This window comes from Chiloscyllium plagiosum, chromosome 15 (assembly GCF_004010195.1).
Source record: "Chiloscyllium plagiosum isolate BGI_BamShark_2017 chromosome 15, ASM401019v2, whole genome shotgun sequence".
NCBI lineage: Eukaryota > Metazoa > Chordata > Chondrichthyes > Orectolobiformes > Hemiscylliidae > Chiloscyllium > Chiloscyllium plagiosum.
In genome coordinates, this window is record NC_057724.1 from 29083670 (window position 1) to 29103643 (window position 19974).

The window sequence follows — 19974 nt, forward strand, 5'->3', positions numbered from 1 at the left end:
CTGCTTGATCTCGCCAATGTAACCTGGATTGTGGCAAGGTTACCCCAAGGCATGGTACATTGGCGAGACCAAGAAGACACTGTGAGGATGGCCTAAACTGGGACTTTGGATTCATGTCACACTACAGGTAAACCCACTACACTATGCACTCTCGCACGCACACATACAAGCACACATACACACACATTCTTACATACTAACACACTCACGCAGACCCTCTCTGATACACTTGCACTCTCTCTCATGCACACACATATACGTCCCTCCACACTCACACCCACCCATGCACCCTCTCTCAGGCATGTACCCCATCACACACACACTTAACCAAGTAAAAAAATCACACAACACCAGGTTATAGTCCAACAGGTTTAATTGGAAGCACACTAGCCTGGAGGCATGGTACATTGGGGAAACCGAGCAAAGGCTACGACAACGGATGAATGGGCACCGCACAACAATCAACAGACAGGAGGGTTCCCTCCCAGTTGGGGAACACTTCAGTGGTCCAGGACATTCAGCCTCGGACCTTCGGTGACCATCCTCCAAGGTGGACTTCAGGACAGGCAGCAGAGGAAAGTGGCCAAGCAGAGACTGATAGCTACGTTCGGTACCCATAGGGAGGGCCTCAACTGGGACCTTGGGTTCATGTCGCATTACAGGTGATCACCATTGCACTACACACACACACACACAGATATTCCTGCACACACACACACACACACAAGACAGCATCCTGCCTGTCCTGTCACTAAACAGAACTGAGTGAGCAGCTTTGTACAATACTCCCCAAAACCCCATTTCCCCCACTATCTATAATTTACACCACTTAACTACAAAGCACATGCTCTGAGCTAGCAGCAGATGGTGTCAGCACTACAGAATCAGACAGCAATTACTGCAAACTTTAAGGTCCTTGATTCTTGTCTAGCTATCACCATTGTTAACAGCTAACCCGAGAATGTAACTTTAAATAAAGGGTTTTGTGATTTACACATGAAAGAAGTGAAACTATCACTGTATTCTAACAGATGAAAGGCTTAACAGACATTCAATTCTTCAATGTATAATTTCAGTTACATCACACTGTAAATTTTTGCTATAAATTCTGTGTTACGATCGAGCCCTCCACAATCACCTGATGAAGGAGCGTCGCTCCGAAAGCTAGTGTGCTTCCAATTAAACCTGTTGGACTATAACCTGATGTTGTGTGATTTTTTACTTTGTACACCCCAGTCCAACACCGGCATCTCCGAATCATGACACTTAACCAAGCTTGCATTCACACAAACACACACTCTCTCACATGCACTCACACACACACGTGCACACTCTCTCTCTCCTGCCTGCGCACACACATATAAATCTATGGGGTGAATTTGTATTTGCAGAATTATATTTATAGATACATTTTATTTTGCTCAAAAAATACACAGCAGCAGGCAGTCAATGCAGACTGTCAATCCATATAATATTTTATAAATTCCACTTTGGAAATATAACCAGTCTGAGTGAAGATTGGGATACAGACAGACTCTAACCTCACACCTTTAATGCATTGCCTGAGCTGAGAGATTACCTTTTTCTAAATAAAACCTTAACTTATCTTGGGAATGTGACTTAAAAGAAGTTCTGGGATTTACATATTAGATTAGATTCCCTACAGTGTGGAAACAGGCCCTTTGGCCCAAAAAGGCCACACCAACCCTCCGAAGAGTAACCCACCCAGACCCATTTCCCTCTGCCCATGCATCTCACATTATGGGCAATTTAGCATGGCCAATTCACCTAATCTGCACGTCTTTGGACTGTGGGAGGAAACCCATGCAGACACAGGGAGAATGTGCAAACTCCACATAGACAGTTGCCCAAGGTGGGAATTGAACCCAGGTCCCTGGCACTGTGTGGTAGCAGTGCTAACCACTGAGCCACCGTGCCGCCCAAATGAACCAAAACCTGTAACCCATTATAAAAGATGAAAGTCTTAACAACAATCGAAGTTTGTTAAATATGTCATTTTACTTGCATGACACTGTAATCTTTTGCTATAAATTCTGTGTCTTATGCTTTTCCTGCTTCACTAACAATCTGAAGAAGGAGTGACAATAGACAATAGGTGCAGGAGTAGGCCATTCTGCCCTTCAAGTCTGCACCACCATTCAACATGATCATGGCTGATCATCCTTAATCAGTATCCTGTTCCTCCAAAAGCTAGTGCTTCCAAGAAAACCTGTTGAACTATAACCTGGTGTGTGATTTTTAACTTTGCCCATCCCAGTCCAACGCTGGCTCCCCCACATCATTGTTCTTTTAAGATTCACAAAACAACTGCAATGTTTATTATAACTATTTAAGAAACCTAGATGGAATGTGTAGATAATCAGCAGTGTTTCATCAAAATGTATTTACTGCTCTGTCAAAACACTGCAGTGAACCCTGTGTTATGAAGAAGTTGGTCATGCTTCATTAAAAATGCTGTGATTTTCAGATTCCTATACCCACAATGGGCTGGCCAGGTCAGAGTGCAGGGTGTGGGCTCCTTTACCCTGCTTCAGCGAAAGTTGCTGGCACGGGGAATGGAGGTGGAAACCTTGGAATCAAATCCTTTCTACCATTTTTAAACAGCTGTAGAGTCATCCTAATTCCACAAAAATCCAACCTAAAACCTCCCTCAGCTGACTCTTGTCTGATAACTTCCAATCTTTTAAAACTGAATTTTAACATCTCCAATAATTTAATGGTACTGCAAACTTTATTTTAACTGGCATGTTATGAACTGGCACTCTCAATAAACCAGCAAAAATGATATACCTTAAATACCATGAAGTTTACTGTCCAATTATTATAGTTTTTTAAAATGTATTTACTTTAATGTAAATATACTTGTTCAATCGAATTGTCACAGAATATATTAACAGTTGATTCAATTTCGAGTCAATTTCTCCTTAGGTACCATGATGATGAGTAGTCAATTGAGGGTATGAGTGAGATAGTTTTATTTAAGGCAAATTAGTGAGGGTACGAGAGAGTAAGTTATGTTTAAGGCAAATTTGAGTTATTATTTATGTGGTTTATGCTGTAAATAATGTACACCAATGATATGTATACTCCCTGGTTGATGTTTCTATTAATAAATGTGTTTTTACATTGATTATGTTGACTTTTTGATTATCTGGAATATCTGATCAGCCAGCACACTCGTGATCCCATAGACGCTGGTTAATAAAAAGACTGCTGTGCTTGGAGTTTGGGACTTTCTTCTTGATTCCTCAGTCAAATTCCTGAGTCTATTCAGATAATTATTTGTGTCTTTTGCAATCTGTTAATTGATGTAGTGTTATCTAATTATTCTTTATGTATCTCCCACATCCATGATTCACAAAGGACAATAGTACTTACACGGATTGTATACCAGGAATATGGCACGCATCCCTGCCTGTTGATGTTCAGCAGTCTCACAGTCCACAAGCCAATAGCCCACTTTAGTTGGAAGCATTTCAATTGTACCAAACGAACCTAAGATAACGATCATATTAAAGAAAGTTAATATAGAAGCAGAAAACTACAAAAAAAGCTATTGGCCAATTACTTCAAGAAAATAAGTGTTGTTTTCCTACTCTGATTTCCTCCTCTGCCCTGTTCTTCTAAGCCCAGGGCATAGTTTTCCTCTCATTCTTGTCCAAATTGTCATTATTTTTGTGTGAGTGTCTGAGCATTATTCAATCGGAAGGCGTAATGTAACAATGATTGATCTTGTCCACCAGTGGCTGCATTTATTTTAAATGTGGCCTCTCTGGCTTGGGCAGTATTTATTGTCCATCCCTAATTGTCCTCTGGACAATTAACAGTCAATTGCATTGCTGTGGCTCTGAAGTCACATGTAAGCCAGACCAGGTAAGGACAAAAGATTTCTTTCCCTAAAGACATGAGTGAATCAGATGGGTCTTTCCTGCAACTGACAATAATTTTATGGTCATCATTAGACCCTTAATTCCAGATTTGTTATTGAATTCATATCCCGCCATGGCAACCTGGGTGGCCAGAACATTACCTGGATGTTAATGAGTTTTGAGAAGATTTGTAGCTCAGGTTGAGCTCTGGATGTAAGTTTGCTCGCTGAGCTGGAAGGCTTGTTTTCAGACGTTTCGTCACCATACTAGGTAACATCATCAGTAACATTACCTGGGTCTCGGGATTAATTGTCTAGCGATAATACGATTGGGCTATCACCTTCATTCCCAGTGCCATTTGCACATCTTTATTTTTGGTAACTTCCATGGGCACTTGAAGTCCAAATTTGGCTCACCTGCCATTGTGGTAATGATGATGTAACTCAGCCTGAAATGATTGTCCTTTTAAGGCACAGGGAAATAACAAAATATTTAACACTGCCAATCTAGGGAAGCAAATGAAATGTGTGGAAGGTCAGCAATGTGCTATTAAGTATCATCACTGCTGTACTAAAATGCTATGTTGCCCGATGCCATATCATTGTGATCTGATATATTGGGACCATTTTCCTGCATATGTTAAGACAAGGATAAATAAACTACTTGTTATTTAGCATAGATACTTGAGGAATAGACAACCTCATGTAAAAATTGACACTCAAATCTAGTTTAAACTCTTAGTGAGAGACAAAAAGAACTGTAGGTGCTGGAATCCAAAGTAGATAAGCATGCGGCTGGAAGAACACAGCAAGCCAGGTAGCATCAGGAGGTGGAGAAGTCAACGTTTTGGGTATAACTCTTCTTCAGGACTGGGGATGGGGATGAGGGTAGCTGCAGATAAAGGAGGGGTTGGGTGGAGAGAGGATGGCGTGAACCAAAAAGTGATGATGGGACCGGTCCTTGCATAAGGCAGGGAGTGGGTGGGAGGGGAAGATCTTCTTGGTGGTGAGGTCTAATTACAGTTGGCAGAAGTGTTTAAGGATGATTCATTGAATACAGTGTTTCCCCTGCCTCTACTATCCAGGCAGCCCTCCACCGCACCTCCTCCATTCCCTGCTCCACTGGTCTAAACCACTCTCCCAAATGTAATAAAGATAGGGCCACCTCTTGTTCTCCCCTTACACCCCACCAGGCTCCCCATCCAACATATCCACCCGCAAGGACCGCTCCCTTCACCACTCTTTGGTCCACAGCTCACTCCCCACCAACCCCCCCAGAACTGCTGGTACCTTCCCTTGCAACTGTTAAAGATGCAAAACCTGCCAGCACACCATCCACCTCACCTCCATCCAGGTGAGGCAGAGGTTCATCTGCCTCTCCTCCAACCTAGTTTCCAGTGCTCCTGATGTAGTCTTCTCTACATCAATGAGATCAAACATCAGCTAAAGGCACATATTGCCAACCATTTCAGCCAGGCCTGTAGGGGCTGACCTGACCTCCTAATCATCACCCATTTCAGTTCCCCTTCCCATTCTGACATGACCATCCTTGGCCTCCTCCATTGCCACAGCGAATCAGACCGTAAATTGGAGGACCAATATCTCATCTTCTGCCTGAGCAGCCTACAACCCGGAGAACTCAACATTGAGTTCTCCAATTTCAAATAACCTACCTTCCCATCTCATGACTCCCTTTCCAGTCCCTCCTACTCCCTTCCATTCCACTTACTGACCCCTCCTTCCAGCCACCAACCAAACTCATACTGCCCATCAACCAACCAGGCCATACCCTTTACTTGTGTTCACCTATCCCTACATCACCACTCTGGCCCTCTCCTCACCCAAAACTCTTGTCCACCCACCTTTTATCTGCAGATCCCCTCAACCCTACCCCCAGTCCTGAAGAAGGGTTACACCCGAAATGTTGACTTCTCCACTTCGTGATTGTGCCAGGCTTGCTGTGTTCTTCCAGTCTCCTACCCGTCTACTTTTCTCACTTAAGCAATCAAAAAAGAAAGCCTGGGACAGCATTTCCCTGTTGAATCCAAAAGAATGGATTTCATCTGCTTCAAATTCTGCTTGTCTGTGTCAACCCCTTCCTTTTGATTTGAAATTTGGTTTTAAAACCTCAAAGTTTACACCAGAATTTGTGATAATGCTACATCGTTTAGCAAGCACAGAGAGGGGCAGACATTGCAGTTTACAGGAAATAACCATTTAGTATATCACAAGTGGATGATGACAGAAATATATCTGTGGTTTAGACTCTTAGGAAATAGTAATTAATGTATAGTATATCCATCTGTACCAAGTGAGGAGCGTAGAATACATCAGGTTGTCTTATGATAATTAGTGTTGTGTGTATTGGAGATTGCTACATGAAGAGTTGAAATCTGGAAGTTATATTTTGAAGTACTTACCAGGGAATAGTGTGTAAACACCCATCCTGTGCTCCTTAGATCTTCTCACTATAAAAGGTTGGCCATGAAAATGCACTGTGTAAATATCAGCTGATCCACCCATGTTTATTAGATACCAGCGCACCAAGCGGTTCTGTGCCATTACCAGCCCAGGCAGACTTTCTGCCACATGCCCATTGATTGCTGCAAGAAAAATAAAAGACTAAGGAAATGTTGGTGGATCACTCTAAAAAGCTTAATGGTTAAGCATCTTGGACATTCAACAACTTATACCATCTCTACTGTCTTTGATCCATTGAAAGCTGACTAATCCCGGATGAATTGGATTATCTGACTTTCTTCTCTCCAGGGGGAAGGCATGCACCCAGTTGAAAATTAGTCTCTTGGGAAAAAAAAACAGAAACATCTTCTAACATTCGTAAAAGATGGCTTGATTTGCAAACCATCAACAAAGGACTACAGAAAAATGTTTAGCAACACTTATCTGGCTTCTTTGTGAAAGGCTTAAATCCTTTGTAGTAATTGAAAAAAATCCTTGGCGAGTCCTGGACACAATCCTCAGACTGAGGCTTCAGGCCTTGCTGATGTCAAGAATGGAGGTGGTCAAGGCCTGAAGATTCCTGCTTCCAAACCTTGTTCCTACTGTCAGCCATTTGTGCATCATCCCCACCCAGTATGAGACAGAGAAGTAATTCTGATCATTAAGTCCCTTTCTAAAGTTAAATTTAAGAGGCCGACTATGATATTTCAGTTGCATTCCCATTTCCTGTCTAGAATGTGGAGGGGTTGAGGAAGGGGATAGGGACTGATGGTGCATATTGATTGTTGAGGTGGGTACAGAGCATCATTCCAAGTCTTCCTGCCTGACTGGAGATGTAGCCAAAGGTCACTGTCTAAGATGTGCTTCCCTGCTTGTTCTAATACCCCTCTCAGGAAATCATGTCAGAATTACTGTGTATATTTTCAACAATAATCTTAGCTTTGCATGCACTGATTTTGTTTCTTTAGGCAAATCTGAGAGTAACTCTTCATTATTGATTAGCTTTAAACCGTGAATTGCAATTGGTTGTGAAAGCTCTGTGAGTTAGAAGTATGCATAATACATATCAGAGACCTTCTTTAATTTCATCCATTGCAAAAAAAGTTGTATTAAGCATGGAAGTCAAGAAAAAATTGTATTTAAATCAATGGAACCTTTGGAGAACTCCTGAGTTGTGGTGAGTAGTTCAACATTGAGAGCAAATCAAGGATAGGCATTCCTACAATCTCAGTTTGTCAATGGTAAGAATATTATAAAATATAGTCAATATTTTGTTGCACTCTCTGAATTCTGACAGTTTGGAGATTCTCTTCCCTACTAGCACGTAATGTTAGATGCAATCTCTGACTTTCAGAGCTGACTTGTACAATCTGTTCATTAAATGAATGAGAAAAAACAGGTTAGAATAGAAATGGAATGAATAAAAATATGAGAACAAAATGATCTATTAGAGATTTCTTTTAGAGTCATAGAGATGTACATCATGGAAACAGACCCTTTGCTGACCAGATCTCCCAACCCAATCTAGTCCCACCTGCCAGCACCTGGCCCATATCCCTCTAAACCCTTCCTATTCAAATACCCATCCAGATGCCTTTTAAATGTTGCAAGTGTACTAGCCTCCACCACTTCCTCGGGCAGCTCATTCCATACACATACAACCCTCTGCATACAAGGTCTCTTATATTCTGAATTGTCTGTAGTACATCCAATTGCTTTTGGCAGGCATATTGACATTTATGGGATTTGCTCATGATAGGCTTTGGTGGGTTAACCTCTCCACCTTTTTGGTGGGTTAACCAAGACATTGGTTTGGCGCATTTAGAATACTGTGTACAGTTCTGGTCACCACATTACCAAAAGGATGTAAAAGCTTTGGAGAGGGTGCAGAGAAGGTTTACGAGGATGTTACCTGGTATAGAAGGTGCTAGCTATGAAGAGAGGTTGAGTAGATTAGGTTTGTTTTCATTAGAAAAAAGGAGATTGAGGGGGGACCTGATTTGAGGTTTACAAGATCATGAAGGGTATAGACAGGGTAGATGGAGATAAGCTTTTTCCCAGGGTGAAGGATTCAATAACGAGAGGTCACGCTTTCAAGGTGAGAGGTGAAAAGTTTAAGGGGGATACACGCGGCAAGTACTTTACACAGAGGGTGGTGGGTGTCTGGAACGCGTTGCCAGCAGAGATGGTAGAGGCAGGCACGGTAGATTCATTTAAGATGCGTCTGGACAGATGCATGTGTAGGTGGGGAGCAGAGGGATACAGATGCCTGGGAATTGGGCAACAGCTTTAGATAGTAGATCTGCATCAGCTCAGGCTTGGAGGGCCAAAGGGCCTGTTCCTGGGCTGTAAATTTTCTTTGTTCTCTTCTTTATCTATAACACTCAGAAAAAACTCAGATGTCAGTTAAATAGCTTTGATGATAAAGTATCAACAGCTACATGAAGAAAAGCATCTTTCAATATCCAGTGATTCAATCATGGAAATGTGAAATAATTTTGGATATCTTAACATATTCTATAGCTGGATTCTTGCAGCAAACAGAAAGCTAAATTATGATGAATGAAGTAGAGTTCTAAGGAGATCTTAGTGAAGAGAAATAATGATCTGATGGCTGCACTGTGCTTTGAACTTTAAGGATGTGATATTGCCCCAAATGCTGAGAAATGAAGCTGAAACAAGTATAGACTGACTCTGCTGACACAGCATGACTGTAAAGGGTATACTTCCTATGATGACTTCAAATTCGGTACAAATTTGTGGATGTGGATGAGCCATTGATTCAAAATCTGCATGATTAAAGTATGGATAATAAAATAACTTATTCCAAGTTAATCGAGCTGGAGAATTTAATGGTTAGTGGAGCTTGAATCCTTTTCAACTTTCCCCACAACTTGAAGTACTTATAGTGAAATGAGGAAAATGCTGGAGGAAACATTGTTACCAGTCAACCAATGGAACTGAGGGATGGCAACTGCCATGGTTTGGGTGGAGCAATAGTTTGGAAATGGAGGACAGTCATGTAGAGTCAAAAGGGTAACGAGATGGCAGAAGGAATGGGCTAGTAGATAGTGGGATGGCATTGAGTGACATTGCTTGATAGAGATGTCAAACCATCCCAGCATCCGCTAACTTATGTGAGCTGGGGGATGCAATGTGTACCACTATACTTGTTCTTGTTTAACTGGCCAGCTAATGTCATGCGTTACATGTGAATCATATACAATTGGGAATAGAAGTGAAAAAGAAGTAAAAGCATGCAACCCCTTAAACCTGTTTGGAGAGTCAATTACATTGTGGTTGATATGTATCCTAACTCTGACTGCCTTATCCATCAATTCCCTTGGCCTCCAAAAAAATTATCAATTTGAGTTTTGAAATTATCAATTGAGGAAATAGTTATCGCTTTTTATGGCAGCAAATCCTTTTGGGAGTTCTCGAGCATGAATCACAAAATGTTAGCATCCAAGTTCTGCGGGTAAAAGGGTTGGCAAATGGAATGTTGACCTTTATATCAAAAGCGAATGCAGTATAAAAGTAGGAAAGTTTTGCTAAAACCATACAAGGCACTGGTCAGACCACAGCTGGAATACTGTGAACAGGTTTCAACGCTTATCTAAGGAAAAAATATACTGGCATTGGAGGCTGTCCTGAGAAGGTTCACTCGGCTGATACAAGATATGGAATTTAGAGGAATGAGAGGCAAACCTATTGAAACTTAAGGGAACTTGACAGGGTAGTATGTTTCCTTTTGTTGGAGAGTTTGGACATAATCTCAGAATAAGGGGGTTGTCCATTTAAAATAGTGATGAGGCAGAATTTATTTCTTAGATTACTTACAGTGTGTAAACAGGCCCTTCGGCCCAACAAGTCCACACCAACTCAGACCCATTCCCCCTTCACCTGACACTACGGGCAATTTAGCATGGCCAATTCACCTAACCTGCAAATTTTTGGACTGTGGGAGGAAACCCACAGGGAGAACGTGCAAACTCCACACAGTCAGTCACCTGAGGCGGGAATTGAACCCAGGTCTCTGGCGCTATAAGGTAGCAGTGCTAACCACTGTGCCACCATGCCACCCATTCTCTGAGACTGTAGTGATTCTATGGCATTCTTTGCCCCGGAGGGCTATCAAGGCAGGACCCTTAAGTACATATAAGGCTGAGATAGACAAGTTTTTAATCAGTGAGAGAATCATAGGTTATGGAGAATAGAGAGTAAAGTGGAGTTGAGGAATATCAGATGAGCCATGATCTCATTGAATGGTGAAGCAGACTCAATAGGCTGAATGGCCTACTTCTTATGTTCTTTGCATGAGGAAGTGTTTCCACCTTCTTTCTTGAATGCTGTGGCTCTGATTTTAAGGTTACATCTTCTTATCCCAGATTCCCTCACCAGCAGAAGAAATATTTTCTCTTTCTGCAAGTATCAGTATCTTTCAACATCTGTAAAGGTCAATTAAATTATACCATAACTTTCTATATTCATGAGATCACAAGTGTATTCTGTGTGTTCTGTAAATTTCAGATCAATCTGTACTACATGCCTTCCAAAAGACCATACACAGACGTCAAATCCAATCAGTGTTGCAGCAAAACTCACCCATGCCTCATTTTCTAACCCTCAAGTTATAAAAGATAACATTTCATTCATTTCTTTGACCTTTTATTTTACCCATTACATTTTAGTGATATGTATTCGTGCCCCTTAATCTTCCCAGATTTTCTGTGTTCCTACTTTTTTCTATTTAAATGAAATGCAGATTGAATTACTTTTGGTCAAAATGTTTGATATCATACATACCATTGGTAAAATTAATAAGTCGTAGTTTTGCCCACTCACTTCATATTTCAGTATCTCCCCAATTTTATACTATCGTCGACTTACTTTCCTTCCAATCTCTATATCATCAGAAAACTTGAAATGTTTCTCTATGGCATTGTGAGTCATTTATAAATGTAAAGAAAACCATAAATTTCTTTGCAACACTACAAACTACTTCTTTCCGATTTGAGTGCACACCCAGGAACCAGGTTCACGGCCGTCCATAAGTTGCTTTCAATATGAGCCTTAATTTTAGTCGACAATGAGTTGCACTTTAATGAGGTGCAAACTCCTGAGTGAATAGCTGTTCCACTCTGAGCACTGAACACTATAAGTAGAAACATTGTAAATGACCATGATTGCAAATAGATGGGATGTTTTGGCCAAATTAAACAATGGCCAGATTGAAACAAGGATACAGTAGCATTTTATAATCAAAGCTAGTTGATAGCTTGAGTCTTGTCTTCAGTGTCTGTTGAGGGGAAGTACAGGCATGATCCTGTGCTGGAACGCTCAATGGCAATCCCCTGCCCAAGCCAAACATTTTATATGCTGTCAAAAGCTGAAATCAGTTTATGGACTCTTACCGTGAAACCTATTGCTGTTTTGGAATACAGGGTCCTCAGCTCTGACACTACAAGGGTACTTGCAGAACGTTTTGATGTTGTCTTCCAAGTACCAGCTTTTGTTTTCATCAAAAGTCATGAAAAGCAAAGAGAATTCCTGAATCTTGAGCTTTCCACTAGAGATCTGGTGCAGCATCCCTCTTCTACAGATGATTAAAGGACCAATCAAACCTGAATGGATGTCTCGTTCCTGATTAGAAAAACAGCACAATGTAACTCTATCACAATGCAACCAGCTTCATATAACACTTTAGATTTACAGCATCATACCTTCTATATTCAGCAGTATGAGGCAAGAGGATATTTAAATGTGAAAAGTAGTAGAGTCAAATTTGGCTTAAAAGAGTTAAGTTAAAAATTTAAAAAATAATTTTCCTAAAAATCCAAAGGTTGGAATAAGCTCAAAATTCAGTACATACCATAGAGAGCTCAACTCAAATAGAAATGTTTGCAAACTTGGATTTTGCCTTACCGGGTTGACATCAGAATAATAGATCCAGGCTCTGCAATCAAAGTCCTTATCTGTTGGTGCTGATCCCTTTGTTACATGCCAAATGTAAACCTTTGTTTTATTTGGGTAAACAATATCATCAGCCTTCCGAGGCCAGTCTATCACCTTCTCCTCTTCATATTTGTATTCAAATGGTAACTCACGGGGCACTCCATGAGTGTGAATGGAAAAAGGTCTGGAGGCCATATTCTTGAACTTCACCTGGATGTATGGAATAATTGTACATCAGGGAAAGGTGTAGCTTTCAAACTATATCTTGCTAATCTGGTAATTCTGTTGGGAGATTAAATCTTTTTAAGTTTGAATCTTGTTTTCCCTGAATAATTTACAAGCATCTATTTTCCTGAATTAGCACGTAAATCACAAAATCTTGTAAAGCAAAGCAATAATGGCAGCATAATTATTCTAAGTTGTGGTTTCCAAAAATAATTAGGCGTCACCAGTCTGTAAAAATGGCAAGTGTTTGAATTGGGAAACAAAGATTGATAACCAGAGAACACAAGCATAAACTGATTGGTAAAAGAGCCAGAGATGACACAAGGAAATCTTTTTCAACATGAACTTTTGAATGCATGGTTTGGTAGTGTGTCGACAGATTAAATAGTAGTCTTGAAAGTAAATTTGGATAAATACTTTGAAGGAGAAAAATATTGCAGGGGCATAGACAAAGAGCAGAGGAGCGGAATAACTGGATTTTTCTTTGAAAAACTCAGCAGAGACGAGATACCTCCTTCTATGCAGCAGTATTTTATGATTCTTTTTGGTGAGCCACCTTGGTGCCTTTGCAAACAAATGTTGTTTTAACTGGCACCCAAGAATTGGTGCTCTTGATAAACTGGCAACATCTTAAATACTGAAAGTTTGTTGTAGTATCGCGATCTGCTGAGGGCGCGTGTAAGAAGGCTCTCTGCTATTAAGTTTTATTTAAGGCAAAGTCTCATTATTATTTCAGTGATTTATGCTGTAAATGAAGTGTAACTGTGGTGCATAGACCTCCTGCATTAAATTTCTATTACATTGTCTGTGTTTTTACATGATTATGTTGACCTCTTGATCAACCAGTATATTAAATATTAACCGGCACATTCTGAGTTCCAAGGCACTTACATAAGTATCTGGACTGGAACTAATTGGATTGGTGACCCCCTGACGTCCATTTAATGTGAAACTAAATTATGAGCCTAAATGTAGCCGTGCACTCAATTTACAAAACTTCGATTTAAATTCATATATTGTTTTTGAAAAATTGGTGACTCACCACAATGATATCATTGACTTCAGCACTGATAACAGGCCCAAGAATACCCAAATGTTCCTCAGCTTCTCCACGGACTTTGCGATGTTTAAATGTGTTGTCCTTGTATTGCAAAAATATTGCCTTCTTGAATTTGCTGCCAAGACCCTTCCCCTGTGATTGCTGTCTCTGCCTATATGAAATTGACATTAATTTAATATCATAATGAGCTGATGATATTTATCTCAGAAACTGCAAAATATCAGTTTCTTGCAAATAGAATATAGTTCTGCACCCAAAAAGTAATACAAGTATTCAGTACATACTCAAAATACCCGAAAAAGCAGATAATTGCAACGCTTAACTCCTTAACTCAACGGATGCTGCAATACTTACTGTCTGACCAGACATGCATTAAATAACACTAAAATAACACACCCCAAAACAAGCTCAGTAACTGAGGTGATGTCTCATAATCTCTTAAATAAAATGTTGATTTTTTTTTGTTTTAACTTCATGAATTATTGTTTTTGCTGCTTTACACCTTTAATCCCTCTGCATTCTCCAGTCAATAATCTGAGCATGTTACATCTGTATTTGTATTTGTTCATATTAGTATTTGTTCATTTTATCAAAATAGCCCTTGACAGCTACAATGAAAGCATACTGCAACTCCTCTAGAATATCTGCTTCTTCCAGAGGGAAAATCAATTTAAGAAAACTCAGCAATACTTGGAAATGACTGGATTGGGTGTACTGGAGCACCATTTTGTAGCATACATGTTGAATCATGCCAGTATATGTCACATGCAATAAAAATCGAAAGAGCTGCTGTAATCAGAGAAAACTCCAGAAAATGCTGGAAAAACTTAGCAGGTCCTGCAGCTTTTGTGAAGAGAAATCAGAGTTAATGTTTCAGGTCAACCCCAGGTTAGTTCTGAGGAAGGATCACTCAACCCAAAATGTTATCTCTGATTTCTCTCCACAGACCTGCTGAGCTTTTCTAGCAATTTCTGTTTTTGTATGTCATATGCAAGTTTTACTTGAATTTTCCCTAAAGCCTTGTAACAACCTTCAAAACCTTCATGGAATTTCAGTATTGCTGTCAAATCAATATTGATTGCCCATTCCAAATTGCCCCTCAAAAAGTAATTGTGAATCACCTATTTGAACTGTTGCAGTTCTGGTTGTGTAAAAATATCAACAGTGCTACTACAGAGTGAATACCAGACTGTTGACCCAGCAACTGTGAAGGAACACTATATGTTAATGGTCAGGATGGTACCTTGATAGAAGTAGATTTGGAAAAAGCTTTCAAAGGATCCTTTGGTGAGTAGCAGCTTATGTATGGTACACTTTGTGCTAAAGGTGAAGTGAGTGGATTGGATGCTGATCAAGCAAGCTGCTTTGACCTGGATGGTGTAGTGTCTTCTAAGTGTTTATGGAGCTTCTCTCCTACCATGCAAGTGCAGAATATTCTCCTGATTTGTGCCTTGTAGATGATGAGCAAGCTTAGGAATGTCAGGAGTTGTGTTGCTTGCTGCAGAATTCCCATTCTTTGACTTGTTTTATGTAGGATTTTATGCTTGTCCAAAGTTAAAAATCACACAACACCAGGTTATAGTCCAACAGGTTTATGTGGAAGCTTGTCCTGTTACATTTCTAGTCCCTGGTGATTCCTAGGTTACTGATGGTGATGGATTTAGTGATGGTAATGTAATTGGGTGCCAAAGGGAGATGGCCATTGCCTGGTTGATGTAGAGCATGAATGGTATTTATCACTTATGAGCCCAATCAGGTCTTGATGCATACAAACCCAGACTAGTTCAGTATCTGAGGAGCTGTAAATGGTGTCGATCAGTGAACATCCCTCATTAATAAACTTATGATAGAGGGAAAGTCATTGATGAAGGAGCTGAAGATAGTTGGGCCTAGATACTATACTGAGGAACTGCTGCAGTGAAGCATTAATACTGAGATGATTAGCATCCAACAACCATAACCACCTTCCTTTGTGCTAGGTATGATTCAAACTAATGGAGATTTTTTCCTTGATTTCCATTGACTTCAGTTTTATTATGTCTCCTTGATGCCACACTCAGTCAAATACTCTCTTGATATCAAAGGTAATCACTCTCAGCTCAACATTGAAATTTAGCTCATTTGTTCATAATTGTCAAGACTGTTATGGTGACTGGAGCTGAATGGTCTTCACAAAACAGAAAACTGGGCATCAGTGATCGGGTTATAGAGTCATAGATATGTACAGCACAGAAATAGACCCTATGGTCCAACTCGTCCATCCCAACCAGATATCCCAACCCAATCTAGTCCCACCTGCCAGCACCTGGCCTATATCCTTCCACACCCTTCCTATTTATATACCCATCCAGATGCCTTTAAAATGTTGCAAATTTATTAGCCTCCACCACTTCCTCTGGCAGCTCATTCCATGCACGTACCACCCTCTGCATGAAAAGGTTCCCCGTTAGGTCTCTTTTATATCTTTCCCCTCTCACCCTAAACCGATGTCCTCTAGTTCTGGACTCACCCACCCCAGGGAAAAGACCTTGTCTATTTATCCTATCCATGCCCCTCATGATTTTATAAGCCTCTATAAGGTAATCCCTCAGCCTCCAACTCTCCAGGGAAAACAGCCATAGCCTATTCAACATCTTCCTATAGCTCAATCCTCCAACCCTAGCAACACTCCTGTAAATCTTTTCCGAATCCTTTCACAACATCCTTCCGATAGAAAGGAGACCAAAATTGCATGCAATATTCCAACAGTGGCCTAACTAACATCCTAGGTATAGCCTCAACAGGATCTCCCAACCCCGTACTCAATACTCTGACCAATAAAGGAAAGCATACTAAACACTTTCTTCACTATCTTATCTACCTATGACTCTACTTTCAAGGAGCTATGAACCTGCACTCCCTTCAGCAACACTCCCTTACCATTAGGTGTATAAATCCTGCTAAGATTTGCTTTCCCAAAATGCAGCACCTCTCATTTACCTAAATTAAACTCCGTCTGCCACCCCTCAGCCCATTGTTACATCTGATCACGATCCCGTCGTAATCTGAGGTAATCTTCTTCGCTGTCCACTACACCTCCAATTTTGGTGTCATCTGCAAACTTACTAACTATACCTCTTAAGCTCACATCCAAGTCATTTATATGAATGGCAAAAAGTAGTGGACCCAGCACCGATCTTTGTGGCACTCCACTGGTCACAAGCCTCCAATCTGGAAAGCAATTCTCCACCACCACCCTCTGTCTTCTACCTTTGAGCCAGTTCTGTATCCAGATGGCTAGTTCTTGCTGTATTCCATGAGATCTAACCTTGCTAACCAGTCTCCCATGGGGAACCTTGTTGAATGCCTTACTGAAATCCAAATAGATTACGTCTACCACTCTCCCCTCATGAATCCTCTTTGTTACTTCTTCAGAAAACTCAATCAAATTTGTGAGACATGTTTTCCCATGGACAAAGCCATGTTGACTATCCCTAATCAGTCCTTGCCTTTCCAAATACATGTACATCCTGTCCCTCAGGATTCCCTCCAACAACTTGCCCACCACCGACGCCAGGCTCAAGTGGTCTGTAGTTCCCTGGCTTGTCCTTACCACCTTTCTTAAATAATATTTCTCAGGAAGTGCTACTTGATATCACTATCACCCACAACCTTCCAACACTTTGATGATTTTGTCCTACACTATGTGAACATGATATGTACAATTTACTACATGTCTTTATTTAATATACATGTACAACTGCTAACAATACTTTAGCCAATATTTTCAATGGTTGTTACATTAAATTTGACTTATTGGATAAATACCAGAGTTGTGGATGTACTATCAAACATTTCTAGGGATATGGATAATTCTTGAGCGTAATTCTTCAGTATTAAATCTGGGAAGATATTGAGATCTGGAATCTCTGCTGTGTCAATGGGGTGAATTGCATTTGCTGAAGACTAGCATCTGCAATGTTAAGGAAGCCAAGATAAATGACCCATTCCGTGTTTGCCATTCAGAATGTGCTTTTGACCCTTCAGCCATGTCTTTGGCCATGTTTTGGCCTATCATGTCATTCAATGTGGTGATGTTCATTCGACCTGAACCTCTGCTTTACTGTTAGGTTCTGAAGAAGGGTCACTGGATCCAAAATGTTAACTCTGCTTTCTCTCCAAGGATGCTGCCAGACCTGCCTGAGTTTTTCCAGCAATTTCTGTTTTTGTTTCTGTTTTCCAGCACCTCAGTTCTTTGGGGTCTTTCTGTTCATTGTTTTGTTATCTGGGCCATTTACGATTGGATGTCATAGGGCAACAGAGCCTTATTTAACCTGTTCTCTGTAACTCTGTCTGTAATGTACTGTGTTTGGTGTTTAAAAAGTTTGTTGACTTGTGCTTTACCTGCAACAAGTTGGTGCCTTATTTATATAAATTTCAAAAGTAGTGGACTTGAATAGAAATGCTACATGTGCAATCTGTAGTTAATTGACTAGATATTGTTATCTTTTTTGTTATACTGCCCTTCTGAAGCAAAATTGATATTCACTTACCTGTGCTTAAAAGCTTCATTTGTTTGCTTGGCCGCATAATCCCATATCAGTTCCTCAGCTGCAATGTAATAGTATTTAGACTGCGAATTAGCTGTTCGTGGGGTCAGCCTTGCCTCTTCCTCTGGGCACCACTCTCTGTTAGAGAAGTCTCCAGAGTTAACATTATGGAGATCTTTGTAGTTGGACTCATCGTCATCCCCACTGTTAATGTCATCTGCATAGTCATCATAATCAATTGACTCTTCATTGGATTGTTGAGAATCGATTATAGCTGGCGTGGTTGAAGTTCCGTTAAATGATGTGTGATTAGATGTCATACTGTCAGATTCCCTAAAGGTTGCAGCTGTATCATTGTCCAAGAATTTAGCCCCAGTTGTTCCGTTGCTAAATACCTGCTCCAATGTCAATGTTTTGTGAAGATAGCTTTTTGCATTAGTCCCATGGTCCAGTTTTTGGCTTTGATTCAATTTCAATTTGTTGGTTGATATAACCTCTTCTTTTTTAAGAATCTGATTTGTGTATAGGGAGTCTAGTTTTCTATCTGTTCCTGCAAAGGTCAGGTTATGTTCTGGATGATCATGCAATGGCATCTCTCCCATTCTGCCTTTCCAAACAAGATTATCTGAGCTATGATCTGTTTTAATTAACTCATCGATTTCTCCTTTATTGTGTTTCTTAACTCTGCTGCTTTTAGTGATGGAAGAATTATCAGGTTCTTTTGCAATTTGCTTGTTGCTGGTTTCAGTTGTATGAGAGAAATCCTTCCTAATACTTTGATTCAGTTTCTTGGAGTCTTTAGATAAATGATTGATATGATTTGTATAATCATTTCCTTTTTTTTCCTCAGTGTATTGCTTACGTAATGTATGATTTGGCCTTGGTCTACAATGTGACCAGATTTGATCTTTCTCAGTCATATTTTCCACTTCATTAGTGATATTCATTAATTCTTCTAGTTCAATTGCTTCATATAGTTTTGTTATGTTGTTGTTGTGCCTTTTGAAACCGCGGGGTGTGAAAATAAATTGCTCTGTTTCTTCTTGAAGTATATTCCCATATGCCTCGTCAGGATCAATTTCCTGAAGGAATTCTTCAATGGTTTCTGGGTCATTGTCACAGTAACGAACTCTGAACTTTGCCCTCATGCCCTGAACTTGATAATGATAATTGAGGGGTTCAAGGAACCACAAACCTGAAGGTTGAGAGATTGACGTGAAAATTAGTAACTAAATAAAATAATAAAGCTAGAAAGAATCAATCTTTACATAAATTTAAGTGTAATCATACATAATCAGTTTAATTTAGTAATTGAAGTGAAAACAAGTGTTGGAAAAACTCAGCAGGTCTGGCACCATCTGTGGAAATTGAGACAGAGTTAACATTCCGAGTCCAGTGATTCTCCTTCAGAACTAGGAGTTCTCCCATTTTGAATGTGATTTTAGCTGGGATGTCAGTCCTAGACTATAAGGAAGAGCAATTCAGATAGTTTTTTTAATGCTTTCTGGATGTGGGCATTGCTGGCTAGGCCAGTATTTATTGGCACATCCATAATAGCCCTTGAGAAGCTGGTACAAAAACATTAGTTGCTGAAAAATCTCAGCAGGATAGCATCTGTGGAGAAAAAATCACTTAACATTTCAGATATCCAAATTAAAAATCACACAACACCAGGTTATAGTCCAACAGGTTTAATTGGAAGCACTAGCTTTCGAAGTGCTTCTCCTTCACCAGGTGGCACCATCTGATAAAGGAGCAGCGCTCCGAAAGCTAGTGCTTCCAAATAAACCTGTTGGACTATAACCTGGTGTTGTGTGAATTTTAACTTTGTACACCCCAGTCCAACACTGCCATGT

At 40.2% G+C, this 19974-nt stretch overlaps 1 protein-coding gene across 1 annotated transcript in view; it reads right to left on the reverse strand.

Moving 5' to 3' along the window:
• f8 (coagulation factor VIII, procoagulant component) overlaps positions 1-19974 on the reverse strand; it is a 98570-nt gene that overhangs the window by 30236 nt on the left and 48360 nt on the right. The window contains exons 13-18 of the mRNA XM_043704576.1: positions 18122-19313; positions 13572-13740; positions 12275-12514; positions 11764-11992; positions 6310-6492; positions 3400-3516 (exon numbers count right to left, since the gene is read on the reverse strand). Of these exons, the coding sequence (XP_043560511.1) occupies positions 3400-3516; positions 6310-6492; positions 11764-11992; positions 12275-12514; positions 13572-13740; positions 18122-19313 (2130 nt within the window). The remainder of the gene's footprint in view (positions 1-3399; positions 3517-6309; positions 6493-11763; positions 11993-12274; positions 12515-13571; positions 13741-18121; positions 19314-19974) is intronic.